We start from the raw sequence: 14,742 nt of genomic DNA on the forward strand, positions 1-14,742 counted from the left end.
TTGTGGTTTTTTCCTGCATTTTTATGATTTTCTGTGATCATTGGGCCACTCTGCTGTTTTTTTAAAAAAAATTCTGGGTTTGAATTTTGAAATGCTCTTTACAGTATGTGTGACTTTAAAGAGCACTTAATAAACTCTTGTTGTACCAAATTTGGCTTTGTTTGGACTTTTTTTGACCATAGGAATGCATTAATTGATTTTCAATGCATTCCTATGGGAAACCGTGCTTCGCAAGACGAAAAATTCGCTAGATGAAAAAATTCGCGGAATGAACTAATTTCGTCTTGCGAGGCACCACTGTACTGAGCTGGGTGGACCAACTGTCTGGCTCAGAACAAGGCAGTTTCCTATCTTCTTACTGCACCAAGTTTAAGGCTGTAATCTTATACCCACTTACCTGGGAGTAAGCACCACTGAACTCAGTAGGACTCATTTCTGAGTAGGCACATGTAGGACTGTGATGTAATTCTATTCCCCCATCCATCTGCCTTGCAATTCGTGAGCTACATTTGCATTGCTTGTATGACTATAACGTGTCACCACTGGAACACAGTGGAAGTTTTTGGGGGCCAAAACAAACCCTTATTCATGGGCACAGCAGTTCTAACGATGTATCATGCAACAGTCACCATCACATTGTCCTTTTGTTTTGGATCGTGTAAACCACTTTGTAAATCATATAGCTGACAAACAGCTTTAAAAAACAAAAACAAATGACTCTCGGAAAGTATATAAATAACTGCAATAAAAATAGTGACAAGCTCTTCCCCTTGAGCAAGAATGCTCTATTCTGCCCTACTGGTTAAGACAGCAGTGGGGGTCCTGTGGCCTCCAGGTATTGCTGGACTACAGCTCCCATCATCCTGGACCACTGGCCATGCTGACTGGTGCTGATGGGACTTGTATTCCAGCAACATCTGGAGGGTACCAGATTGCCCCTCCCCATGTTAAGACCTCTCTATTGTCCCCTTCCTGCCATAAACTGGGGCTCTGCGCAGCTCGGGTGCTCTGATGTTGCAGTTTGGGCTGGAGCCCCAGCTGGAACACCTCTCAGCCTGTGGCAGTGCCCTTGGCTGAATGTTATGCAACAAAAATTGGCTCCGCTTCTTACAGCAGAGAAAAGCTCTTTTCCCTCTCTCATAACACGAGCACTCAGGGACAGGCCCCCAAGCAGTTGTTAGGCCTGGTGGGGTGGGGAGAGGTGCAGATCCCATCAGGAGTATGAACTATTGTCAGAAACGCAGAGAAGGGGAGGCCCCATGACTGCTATTAATCTGTTTAGAAAAAAACAATTTCCCAAGTGACACATACAGGCTGTGTATACACTATGCCTTTAAATATATGGAATCCTCGAAAGATTACTTCAATGGTGTCTCCAGAAATTATTACACATCACTTGGGAAGACAGGCGAACTAATATCAGTGTACTGGAAGAAGCAAAGATAACCAGTGTCGAAGCAATGATTCTTCAACATCAACTTCGTTGGACTGGTCATGTTGTGCGGATGCCTGATGATCGTCTTCCAAAGCAACTACTCTATTCTGAACTTAAAAATGCAAAGCGTAATGCTGGTGGTCAACAAAAGAGGTTTAAAGACTGTCTCAGGGCAAATCTACAAAAATGTAGTATAAACACTGACAACTGGGAAACACTGGCCTGCGAGCGCTCCAGTTGGAGAAGAGCCTTTACCAAAGGTGTCATGGGCTTTGAAGACACTTGAACTCACGACACAAGGGAGAAACGTGCTAAGAGGAAGGCATGCTTGGCAAATCCACAACGTGATCAACTCCCACCAGGAAACCAATTTCCCCACTGTGGAAGCACGTGTGGATCCAGAACTGGCCTCCACAGTCACCTACGGACTCATTGTTAAAACCGTGTTTATGGAAGACAATCTTACTCGGCTACGAGTGATCGCCAAAGAAGAAGAATACCTTTAAAGCACATTCAAATGACAGAAAAATGTTGGAATGAAGTTATATGCCTTTAGTAGAAACGTTATAAGGAGTTGAGTATAAATAGATTAATAGAGTATTAAAGGAAAAAATAAGGTTAGAATGAGTAAAGATAATTATAGGATAGAAAACAGAGGAAGATGGAAAGGAATTGCTGAAATAATTAACAGAAGTGGAATACAAAAAGGGAGGTGTGAGGAGGTCGAGGAAATAAGTGAATGAAAGATGGGATAATGAAATTGTTTGATTTATTTTATTGTTTTTGTTTTGTTTTGTTAGCTTAATGTACTGCATTGTCTTTTTAGTGTTTAATTTGTTGGAAAAGTAATAAATATTATTTAAAAAATAATAATAAAGCACATTCAAATGACATTCCCCTCCCTCAAAGAATTCTAGGTTCTGCAGTTTATCCCTCACAGAGGTACAATTCCCAGCAGCCCACAGTGAACAACAGCACCTAGAATTCTCTGAAGGGAAAAATGTGCTTTGTATCCTTAGCATCTCATGTTATTTGGACCCAAGCCTCTGTTGACCATGTAAAACCCAGTGGATTTCATGGCTGTGCAGGAATTTGAACTCTGGGCCTCACCCACTCAACCTTCAACACTCCGTCCATGACATCACAGGTAGAATCTTAGAGACTGAAGGGAAGCAGGCACAGGGGCTTCTCAGTGGTGGCACCCGCCCTGTGGAATGCCCTCCCATCAGATGTCAAGGAAATAAACAACTACCTGACTTTTAGAAGACATCTGAAGGCAGTTTTTAATGTTTAATGTTTTACTATGTTTTTAATCTGTTGGGAGCCGCCCAGAGTGGCTGGGGAAACCCAGCTGGATGGGCGGGTTATAAATAATAAATTATTATAATGTTATTAATAATAACTTGGGGTCCTCTAGTAAAAGAGCACCTGCCTTGCATGCAGAAGGTCCCAGGATCAATTCCTTGTGTAGAGGTGGAGCTGAGAGAACCCTACTTGAAATTCTGGAGAGCAGCTGCCAGTCAGTGGAGACACTGCCAAGATGGGCCCAGTGGTCTGACTCAGTAAAAGGCAGCTTCCTATGTACGTTTGCTGCAGCTTCCTTGACAGGTGGCCAGCTGAGGGCTTATAAACACATACCTTCCCTCACTCTTTCCGGGCACAATCCAAGCTCTAAAGCTTTATGTCAGAGTGCATCCCCCACCCACAGAACTTCCCCTGTGAAAACCCACTCTTTAAAGCTGAATCAGAGCAAATGGCAATCCATGGAAAAACTGAATGGCCATTTGCCATTTGCAAAAAATATATTCTGGCCCCCCACAAGGTCTGAGGGGCAGTGGACCGGCCCCCTGCTGAAAAAGTTTGCTCAAGATACTCAGACAGTAGAGAGAAAGGAAAAACTTTTGACTGCTGTAACTGGCTTTTTCACGGAGCTCCTTAAAAAGCATGGCGACTCTGCCAGGAAGGCATCTGGCAACCTTCAATGCAGGAAAACCAGCTTAAAGGGTTTGGGGTTTGTGCAGCCTGCCCTCTGCCTTCTTGCGAGATCCACGCCTCCCACCTGCTTGCCCCCACCGCAAGCTCATGAGGCGATGGGTTTGGCCTTGGTGTCAGCCAGCCTGCTGTAAGTGATGTCTTTTCTTATCTCTCTGCTGACAAACCAGCATCCTTCACTGGCTATTTAAGAGCAGAGGGGAGAGGCGACACCAGCAAAACAGCAGCAGAGGCGCTCAGAGACACAGCCAGGATCCTCCGCAACTCTTTCAGACTTCTGTGATGCTGCCTGCGACTTTCAAGCTGTGTGCCGGCATTTCCTACAGACACCTGCACAGCACAATGGGTGAGTACAAACCAAACAGCATTACTATCATCTTCAGAATCAGAATCTTTTTGAGGGGAAAAATGTGCTTCAAACATGACTTATAGTGAGTACACAGTGTAAATGTGATCAGATGAATCTCCTACAGTTTCTTTTAAAGGTAATAGCAACTATTGGTGTGTGTTTGGGAGTTATTCAGATCACATCCATTGTGCAGGGGCTGAACCCTTTGCCTTCCTGCTATTTTTCCAGATTTAAAAGTTGTTTCTGTATGTTCTTACTGTGGCACAAACAGAACTGAAATCTAGGGAATGATGAACGGCTCCTCTCCCGTGGTGCTGCTGTTCCATTCTGAACAGCTGCAGCTAGTAGCTTTTTCATTCCTTGCGTTGCTTTTCAACCTTTTCTAGCAAGCCATCTTCTGGGATCCAGTGGGTGAAATATTGATGTATAAGTGTAATGAACTTTAAAAGAGCAATTTTTGTTGTAGCGAATAAAAAGTTATCATGGATGTTTCTCGTTTTCTGGCTGCTTGACATGTTGTTAATGGCTAGCCTGGAAAGCATAGGGTCTTTTGCAGTGAGCTCCCGGATTTTTGCCCTTTCCCTCTTTTTAGAACTTTTCTTTTTTTGGGGGGGACAGGACTTTGCTTATAGTGGGAGGGTGCACTGTAATGTTGACCATAGCTACGCAACTCTTCTTATCTACCAGTGGCATTGGTGTTTGTGCATTAGCCTATGTACATTTCATGTAAATGTGTGTCATGTGCCTTTAAATAACCCAGCAATGCCCTTAGATGCATCTGTCTGTTGCATGCAGAAATGGAAACCTTACATTTTGTAGTTCAGGGGAATCTAGTGGTGGCTGCTGCCCATTGAGACAAGTAAGGCGGAAAGCAGGGAAACCACCAGCAGGGAGAGCTGTGGCCAATGACAGGCAGAGCAAGGAATTCTAGTTTTGTCTCCAATTACCATACATCCCTACAGAGGCCATGCAAACCCTTGGACTGGTTTTGAGGAGGAAAAGCAGGCAGGTAGAGATTGGCTAAGGGCAGGCTGAGGATGGTGAGAAAGTACTGTACTCCATTTCCTCGAAAAAATGGCCAGTCTCTACGGGTTTTAGATGAGCTCAGCTGCAGCATGCAGAAGGTCACAGCTTCCATGTCTAGTTAAAGTATCTCAGCTAAGGGGGCTATGAATGTAACTAGGGCGTACTTTCCCCTCCCCAGCTGTAGAGAGTTTAAATCAGGGTTGGAGAACCCGATGTCTTCTAAATGCTGGACTCCAGCTCTCATCGCCCCAGCCAGAATGCTCATTCCTTTTGGGAATTATAAGGGAGAGAACTACCCAAACTGTATAGAAATTTATTCGTGTATGCGACTACAATGGCAATAATGTTACTTGCCCCAAAATGGAAGAAAGTGCAAGCAAAAGAAGAATGGCTACAAAAAACTTATGAAATATGCAGAAATGGTGAAACTTAACCGAAAAAAATAATAAGTCAAGATAACAAACTTTTTATAAAAGAATGGAAATGGTTTATTGAATATTTACAAACTGTAAACAGATAAGAACATTGGCAGGATTCTTGTAATAACCTGCAGTTCTATAAGTGTATATATTTAAAGTAGATGAATAAATGAGGAAATTAAGTTAATTTGGATATGCAGGAAATATTTTTTAAAAAAATTAAGGAACCGCAGAAAGAAGGGGTAGGATGTCAAGTTTTGAAATGTTAAAATGACTGTAAAATTATTTACATGTATAAAACTGAAAGTCATAAATAAAATATTTTAAAAGGATGGGAAATGATCATAGATGATGGGAACTTTAGTCAATTAACACCTGGTGGGCCCTCACTTCATTGAGACTTGAAGGGGTTCTGCGACTTTCAGGACTAGGCGTTTTCAGGCAAAGAAAATAGATTTCCTCTGTTTGATCTTGCAGATATTTAGTTCTGAAAAGCAGCTTTTGATAGATAGCATTGGCTCATTTGAGAAGGGAAAAAAAGGGCAGGAAATTTTAAAAATGGCTTTTGGTATAAATGTGGTGGTAACAACTGTTTGTATATTTTCTGCATTCTTAGCAATTAAATATCAGTGGTGAGGAAAAAAAAACAAACAAACACCTGGAGGGCAACCGGTTCCCCACCGCTGGTTTATATTGATACGAATTCTGTTCACGCTCTTCAAGGTTTTTCTAGGGGGTCAATGGAGTCAGTTTTCATATGATGGTTCCTTGTTTCTAAAAGCCTTTATAGTCATAAATCTGTGCATGTTTGTAATGCATCCTGATTTTTTGCACAACTCTGATAAAGTAAAGTCACTTTAAGTGTTTTCTTTGAAGAAATAAGCAAGAGATACAGAGGTACATAATTTACCGTGTAAACATGCCTTTACCAGAATTTGTACAATTTCTCATTCAAATGGAGCAGAGGAGAAATCAGTTTGGCAGCTTTGTAGTAAAATCAGCAGAGTAGTGTTTCTACTGTGCCTGGATTCCCCTCTTAAGCTAAGAAGGCAACAAAGGAACTTGGAAATGGAGAAATGTTCCAGCAGCGTTTAAAACAATCTTGGGTCCCCAGATGTTGTCAGACTACAGCTACCATCATCCCTGAGCTGACCACTGGCTAAGCTGGCTGGGGATGGTGGGATTTGTAGTGCAACAACATCTGGGGAGTCAAGAACTGTTTTAAACAATAAAATGCAAACAGGACTCCTGACACAGGCTGTCACTGCTGATTTAGTTTTAGGGTTTTTTTAACAGCTGGAGGTGCAGGTGGGTTCGGGGGAGGAGGGTTGCGTGAAGAACCACTGGCAGTCATTCTCTTCAGTACTAATTGGAGTGGGTGGAAGGGCAGTCAAGTTCAAAGGGCTCAAATCTGTACACTAGTTAATTTTTCGGCTTCTGATTAAGTTTCACAACTTGTTTTTACTGTGTGTGTATCAGTTCAGTTTACAGCCCTCAGTTTACAGCTGCAGATTTAAGCAAGTAAGAGATTAGACTTAGTAAAATATTTCTCTCTGTGTGTGTTAACTGACCAAATCTTGTCACACACTAAAGAGTTTAAAATATTCATAAATATTAATAAAAATATATTGGTTCTGGTGGCACAAGAGTAGACTGTGTTGAACATGTCCTCTCAGATCAGCTCACTCTGGGTGCTTTATTTTATTTTTCTGTGTTGTCTGCGTTGTTGTTTTTTAATGATGGTTAGGAACCTCGAAAGCTGGAAGTATCCCAGGCCTCTCTGGACCTCAAAGGGCCTGCTTCTACGGGTTTAGATATGGCTTTTAATACCACTGTTATGCTTTCCTCTCCTCAGGCTTGAAGAGACAAGCAGCTGCTGCGATTGTCCAGGAGCTGAATAAATTTGCAGTTACCAGGCCTGGTCCCAGCAAGTGGATCAATAATGTGCGCAGAAGGAGCTCTTTGCTAAGTAAGTATAACGAGGCACAGCTCTTGTTGGGCGTGTTTTATCCTTGCATTTTGGGGCTGCTGAATTTTTGGTGGCATTGAAAATACAAGCTTTCTTTTTAAAATAAAAATTAAATTAAATTAAAACCTGCTCCAACTTCCAACAGGTTCTAGACTGGAAGAGAATCTCTTCAATGAAATGGAGATGTCCTACATCAAGCAAGGAGATGAGGCGCTTCAGAAATCACTTAAAATTCTTGGAGAGCAGGAGGGCTGGAAAACAGAGACAGTGATGGTAGGCATGTTGCATTGTTCATGGGGGTCGTTGTTTGGTGTTCCCTTCTACTTCGCTTGCAAAGGATCAGGGAAGATGTCAGTTGGGGTCACCAACTTTGCAGCCTTCAGATGGAGAGCTGAATTTTAGTTAGGGTCAAAGTATCATTTCAAATTCACAATTCAAATTCACAAACTAAGGTATCTTTTATTTTATTTTTTAAAATAATTTTTATTAAGTTTTCTGTTTTACAATTTCAAATACACGTTTTACATCCTTAAGATATCCATGACTTCCCTTCTTCCCTTTCCACGGTTCAGGTTTAAACAAACAACTGTTTTCTCAGTTTGGATGTTAGGAGGAACTGTGGTTAATATAAAGCTGGAAAAGGTTCCTTCTGATCTTCTCACAAGTGTAAAAGGAAAAAAAGTGTGTCATGTAAGCCGGTAGCTTATTGCAGCTGGTCCTTCTAGTGGTAATTCATTATTTTGCATCGAAATGGGCCTAATTTTCTTCATGCTGCTCACTCTTCCACCCCACCTCCATCTTTCTACCCTAAAAAAGGAGCAAATATTGTGGTCCTACCGATGCAACTTTTATAGACCCTAATCCATTGATTCAGGCATAGTCAAACATGGTGTGCTCCTGATGCTGCTGGACTTCAGCTCCCATCACTCCTGACTATTGTTCCTGCTGGCTGGGGCTGATGGGAGGTGGAGTCTAACATCTGCAGGACATCAGGGTTCCCCATCCCTGGTCCACACACCAACTGGTGGTAGCTCTCCAGGATTTCAGACAAGCCTTACCTAGAGCTTGAACTTGGGCCCTTTTGCCTGCAAAGCATGTGCTCTACCTCTGAGCTATGGCCCTTTTCTAACATTAGCCACCCCCCTGGCTAGCACATTCTGGTTGTAGCTTCAAGGCCAGCCCCATACAGAGCACATTGGAAAAGCCCTGTTGTGAGGTTATCACGTGGAAATCGGGCTGGATGCAACATACTACCTAATAATGGGCTTAGCTCTCATGCTTTGGGTTATGCAAGCCAGCGATGCTAACAATTTAGACCCCCTTCTGTTTTTTTCTGCAGGCCAATGGTGACAAAGTCCTGAGCAAAGTACTCCCGGATGTGGGGAAGGTATTCCGGCTAGAGGTGGTGGTTGATAAACCCCTGGACTGCGTCTATGGCGAGTTAGTGGAAAGGATGGAGCAGATGGGAGACTGGAACCCGAATGTCAAAGAAGTCAAGGTAAACACACACAGAAACGCATTTTTGGCGAAAGGAGACTGTGCCAGTGGCTTACGCATTCAACTCTGCAACGAGTTGTAAAGCACATTGCTTTGCCTGATCAGTGATTTTTTTGCGTAGCTATTAGTAGAAAAAGTATATTGTAGAGGAGGGGTGGTCTGCAGAAAGACTGGGATCTACTGAAAGATCCCTGGAGGATTCACAGTAAATCACCAAGCGTTGCTTGCTTCTTGTGGTGCAACGACAACAAATCAAAATCACAAGTCTTTAAAACAAATCTCAGCATAGCTAACCAATGTCTTGATCTCAGTGTTCCACACCTGTAAAACATGAGCATTAATGAGGTGTTTGGGCAGCTCTGCTGGCCAGTTTTAGACTCTTGTGTTAAGTGTCTCAGATCTGTAATCATGCAGACATGGGTACATTATGGTATTTGTGGGGTATCCCCATTGTAAGGCTCGTAGGCCACACAGGCTGGTGGGGAATTGGCTCCCTCCTGCTCCCTCCTTCAAAGGACAGAAGAAAGGCCCCCTCATGATTCCCACTGGAGGCCGAACCTAGTCATCATGGTTAGTAGCCTTAAAAGCCTTATCTTCCATGAACTTATCAAAACTGCTTTTGAAAGCCATCCAAGTTGATGCCATTGCTACATCTTGTGGGCCACCATTACGCACCCGGCTGTGGCTGGTGACCTTTACACTGTGTGCTTCCTGCCCATGTTGGTAGCACCGATCATGTGTTAGGAACAAAGGGAAGTCATCTCCTGCCTCTTGTCTCTCCCTTCCCCAAAGTAATCAGCACTGCGCTCCTCCCAAAAGTGAGGCAGGAAAGGAATTTGTCGGCCATAGCAGGAATTGCATGAGCTACCAGCAAGGAGGTGCAGTAAGTATCCCTGTATGAAAAATGACAACCCTTTGTTTTCATTGGCGATCTTTCTCCAGATCTTGCAGAAGATCGGCAACGACACGGTGATCACTCACGAAACTGCAGCCCCAACCCCTGGCAACATAGTTGGGCCACGAGACTTTGTGAGTGTCCGTTGTTCCAAGAGGAGAGGTTCAACCTGCGTCCTGGCTGGCATGTCCACCACCTATGCAGCGATGCCTGAACAGAAAGGGGTTATTAGGTAAAGAGTCGTCCCCCTCTCGATTGCTTTCTCCTTGATTGAATTTGGGGGGGTACTCCATTTTTTGTGTAATATGCTAACATGATGCTCTCCTGTCCTCCCACAGAGCTGAGAATGGCCCCACGTGTATGGTTCTTCGGCCTCTCCTTGGTGACCCGTCCCAGACCAAGTTAACCTGGCTTCTCAGCATCGACCTCAAGGTACAGGCACACGGTGGACTGAGCTAAATCACTGCATCCATTGGTTTTGCCAGAGATCATCCTCTTGCCATGATTTGGGTGGTGCAACTTTCATAAACAGCTGTGCATTCAGCTCTGCAGGGAGTCGTCTCAGGTGTCACTAAGAGGGATCCACTTTCTGGGGCTCTTAAGAGGGTATTTTTTAGTTAGATGAACTGTGCAAGAAGATACATAGCACTGTGCCAAGGGTTCCTCCTGCATTTCCCCCCTACCACTCTCCATCATTTGATGATAAGATGAATTGCGGCTGCATACATTTAAAGCACAACGATACCACTTTAACAGTCCTGGCTCCCCCCAATGAATCCTGGGAGCTGTAGTTTGTTAGGGGTGCTGAGAGTTGTTAGGAGATCCATACACCCCTCACAGGGCTATTATTCCCAAAGTTCCCTGGGAAGAGGGATAGACTGTAAAACTGCTCTGAGGGCTTGTCCGCACTTCTGCTTGTCTCTGCTTTCTAGGCCTGGTTCTGAGAGGATTTTCGTTTGCCCAGCCACTTTTCCTGCGAAAACCTGCTATTTGCTGCTGAATTGGGCTTCCTGTAGATTGATGCTTATGGCAAACCATGGGAAAACCTCTCGGACCCATGCCTAGGAAGTGCAGACAAGCTGAAGGAGAAGCAGGAAAAGTGTAAAAGGGTCCAGAGTCCAGAAAGAAAAATAAATCCTGATACCGCTTTACTGAGGAGACCTGGGGGGGGGGGTGAACAGATAGGTTTTGCCTCTTTTTTATTACTCCAGACCTTGTGCATAGAAGGGAGACCTTCACAGAATTAACCCTTTAAGTTGAACACATAATGATGTTGCTCTCCCCCCCCCCCTTCTCTCCCAGGGATGGCTGCCCAAGTCCCTCATCAACCAAGTCCTCTCTCAAACCCAGGTGGATTTCGCTAAGCATCTGCGCAACCATTTGAGCAGCAATTCTGCCTCCATGCAGCAGGCTGTGCGCTGTTGAAGTGGCCGCACACACGCAACACACTCCTTGTGGCTGATGAATCCCTTTCCCAGCTCATGGACCACTTGCTCAAGGCTTTCCCTGGCAGCTGAGGCTCCTGCTCCAGAAAATGGGTACAGGGACATCCATCTTTCCTGCCAATAGAACAAGCTTCCTGCCTGCTCCTCTGAGGCAGCTTTTTTTATCCTCTCCCCAAAGCAAGAGTGGGAAATCTTCTTGGTGGTTCTTGTTCTCAGGGGTGGTCTGCTGTGGGTCACATTTCAGCAGTGGTCATTGCCAGAGCCAAAAGTCAGAGTAGGCCACACCTTTGTCTCCCTCCTTCATTTCACCCCCCCTCTCTTTTCTCACATCCACACCATACATTGAAGCACGTACACCGTTTTCGTTGTCAGGGCTTCCCCCAAAGAATCCTGGGAACTGTGCTTTATTAAGGGCGCTGATCTCACAGAACTTGACTTCCCACCACCCTTGACCAACTACAGCCCCCAGGATTCTCCTTGAGTATTAAAGTAGCTGTGATATGGCGTAGCTGTGATCTCTCTCTTAAGCTTGCAAGGGGAGGGACAAATCACTCTTCTCAGAGGTTCAAAAGGATTGCTTTCAGAAATCTTTTGAAATTAGGCAGATGGGCTGAAGGTTGCACTCCCCCCAGTTCAAAGGATTGAACAACAGAAAAATTCATCCTAGGTGCTTCACTGATCCTTTGATGACAAAGTGCACGACTACATTTTTCAGCCCCGGGTTTGTTAAAGAGGTTTCCTTTTGAAAGGTGTATCTGAAATACCCCGAAAACAGAGCCAAGTTAATTGAGCTCACAGAACAACTTAAGCTATGATCTTACTTTTTAAAAACCAGTAGAATTTAGTGCCATCTATATTTTAATTTAGTGCATTTATTGTCCCACCCTTTTGTTCCAGGAGCATGGGGTATGCATGTTCCCCCCATTTCCCCACTCCTAATAATGGTGGGTTAGGCTTGAATAAGGGCACAAAGTTTACCAAGGATTCCTCTAGACTTGTTTATGGAGTGGTGACAGTCAGCATTCATCCTCATTTAATCCACTTTATTGGAACAAGCCTAAATTTCCAGGTATGCACTTGAATCCCTCCTGCAAAACAGTAACAGCCTAGAGAAACCCCAAAAGGTAGCAGTTGGCCCAAGGTCAACCAGAGCATCTCAGAACTGCATGAGATTTGAAGCAGGGTGTCTGCAGCCTAATCTGGCAGCGCTCTACCCACTGCACTGCTTCTCCATGCCTGATTTAGAATCAGTCTGCTTGGGCCAGTTCGTGAATCTGTGTTTATGCAACACCTCCTATTTTACACTCAGCTGGCCTCTGCTGAACTGACTGGTTGAGGGAACCTCAGCTGGGTGGCAGAGCTGCTGCCTTGCATGCAGAAGGTCTCCTGCACTGTCCCTGGACCTGCCAACTAAACGAGGAAGGCTCAGGGAGCAGGTGACATGGAAGACCTCTGCCCAAGATCTCAGAGAAGCACTGCCAGCGAGAGGAAAAAAGGCTAGGCCAGTTGGACAAGTTATCCGCCTTACTGTGCAATGGAAGGGCGTAAGGAAAGCCCTCCTGGAGCAGGCCAAAGACCCATCTAGGTCTAGGATCCTGCTGGCATGGCGGCGAGCCAGATGCCCCTGGGAAGCCCGCAAGCGGGAGCTCAGCACAAAAGCACTCTCCATACTTGCAGTTCCCAGAAGCTGGCATTCAGAGGCATGCTCCTGCCAACAGTGGAGTCGGAACTCCATCTTAGCAGCCTATGTTCCTAACTCTCTCTTACGTATTGTGCCCATAGTGACAGCCTATCGGAAAGCCTTTGTACATGGGATCAGAAAAGAGCCAGTGCCTGTTCCAGGTTTCCAGGGGAACCTGGTGCAAGATGTTCTCCCCGTCTCTGCATGTGTCCCCCACCCTGAGTACACCTACTTTCTCCAGTGTCACTACTGCCTCTCCCCATCTCTCCCCCCCCCCCCCGGAAGGTCCTTCTGCACCAGAACAAGGCCTACAGAGGTTGCTGCTTTCTCACAGGGAAAAAGGCAGCACCAGTAACCAGGAACAGCAGGGCAAAGTATCTCCAAGGATGGGACATGGGCATGAGTCAAACATTGCTGGCTGTAACCTATGTCTAACACGCAAGTACAGTGGTACCTTGGGTTACAGCTGCTTCAGGTTACAGACTCCGCTAACCCAGAAATAGTACCTCGGGTTAAGAACTTTGCTTCAGGATGAGAACAGAAATCATGCAGTGGTGGCATGGCAGCAGCGGGAGGCCCCATTAGCTAAAGTGGTGCTTCAGGTTAAGAACAGTTTCAGGTTAAGAACGGACCTCCAGAATGAATTAAGTTCTTAACCCAAGGTACCACTGTAGATCAATGCAGTTTGAACTCAGCTTTCATCTTAGTGGGCTTGGTAGCAAGGCGCTTGTTTTGTTTAATGTCCATAACAGCAGGCCATGCATTAAAACCAAGTGACTAACTGCTAACCATCCTTTGTAGCTTAAAAGCCACGATCACCACGGAGCAAGACCCTGCTGAATAAAAATAGTGCATTTGTAGCATCCCTGTTTCCCCACCAGTCTCTTGGCTCTCTGGCCAAGGCCTTTCCTCCTTCTCCCCCTCCCTGTCCACATATACGAGCTTTGGTTGACTGCACTGTATTCACCCCCTTGTGTTTTAAGGGAAGAGCAATAAGCTCAGTAGGACAGCATTTGCTTTACATGCAGATAGTTCTACTTCTAATCTAATTTCAGGCTTCTGTCTGAAATCCTGGAGAGCCGCTGCCAGTCAGTGTTGACAATATGGAGCTATGAGGGACCAAGGGTCTGGTTTAGCATAAGGCAGCTTACTATATTCTTCAGGACCATAGCAGGCGAGCAGTTAAAATACACACACACAAAAACACACACAAAAACACAAATCTCAGCAACTAGCAGCCTCTCCCTGGTTGATGAGTTACTTTAAAAACAAATTAGTTTCAATGCAAATATGTATTCCATATTGTTTGTTGTTAGGCTTAAAATAAGATAGGTGTGCTCCTAAACTCACTTTGTGAATCTGTAATCCCCAAAGTCTGACCTCAGGCTTGGCGTTGGCACATTATCCAGCCTCACAATAGATTTTATTATTTCAGCTCCCAAAAACCCTTAAATATGCCATTACTCATAACAACCTGTTTTGTTTTGTTTTGTTTTAAAAAAACACCTGTAGGTATCTTCTTCCCTTGTTTGCAGTTGGACAAAATGTTTATTTAATATTTATTCAAGTCAAGTATATTAAACATGAAAAGCCTGTTCTGTTTTACTCTTGCATTCTCGGTTAACATCTTTTCAAGAACTGGCAGATGGTGCCGTGTGAAGATTTTGTGTGTTTAGACACTAATGCCAGGTGAAAATGAACAACAGCTTCTTTGATCTGAGACACTGAAAATTGTATTTAACAAGAGTAGCAGAAAACTGTGCTGAAAGTTTATGTACTTCTGAAAATAAAAGTATGATTTAAAATGTTCCATGTCACTGCTTTCTTTTTTGCCTACAGGATTAAGACTTTTGAAGCTCATGTAACTGAAAAGGTCTGCCCCTGATTCAGGGACGACCCAGTCAGTGAATTAGGACAAAGAGGGAGAAATGAATTTTATTTTGTATGCTACAGGAATCTGTGACCAACCAAATGTTATTGGACTCCAGTTCCCATCAGCCCCTGGCAGCATGGACAACTGCCATGGAAGATGGG

General features: G+C 44.4%; 1 protein-coding gene across 2 annotated transcripts; it reads left to right on the forward strand.

The window, feature by feature from the left end:
- The first annotated feature begins 1,228 nt into the window (after positions 1-1,228).
- STAR (steroidogenic acute regulatory protein) lies at positions 1,229-14,513 on the forward strand. Of its 2 annotated transcripts, XM_083480729.1 has the most exons (9): positions 1,229-1,942; positions 2,314-2,582; positions 3,598-3,773; positions 7,077-7,190; positions 7,336-7,463; positions 8,530-8,688; positions 9,630-9,814; positions 9,921-10,014; positions 10,885-14,513. In XM_083480729.1, exons 3-9 carry the CDS (start codon positions 3,710-3,712, stop codon positions 11,005-11,007), a joined length of 867 nt encoding a protein of 288 aa, XP_083336855.1. In that variant the 5' UTR covers positions 1,229-1,942; positions 2,314-2,582; positions 3,598-3,709; the 3' UTR covers positions 11,008-14,513. The 2 variants fall into 2 exon arrangements, 1 of the variants encoding a protein (XP_083336855.1); XR_014520226.1 differs by lacking the exons at positions 1,229-1,942; positions 2,314-2,582 and having other exon boundaries at positions 3,605-3,773; positions 10,885-13,210; positions 13,371-14,513.
- Positions 14,514-14,742: the final 229 nt, after the last annotated feature.

This window comes from Podarcis liolepis (genome assembly GCF_965112155.1).
Source record: "Podarcis liolepis genome assembly, chromosome: 16".
Lineage (NCBI taxonomy): Eukaryota > Metazoa > Chordata > Lepidosauria > Squamata > Lacertidae > Podarcis > Podarcis liolepis.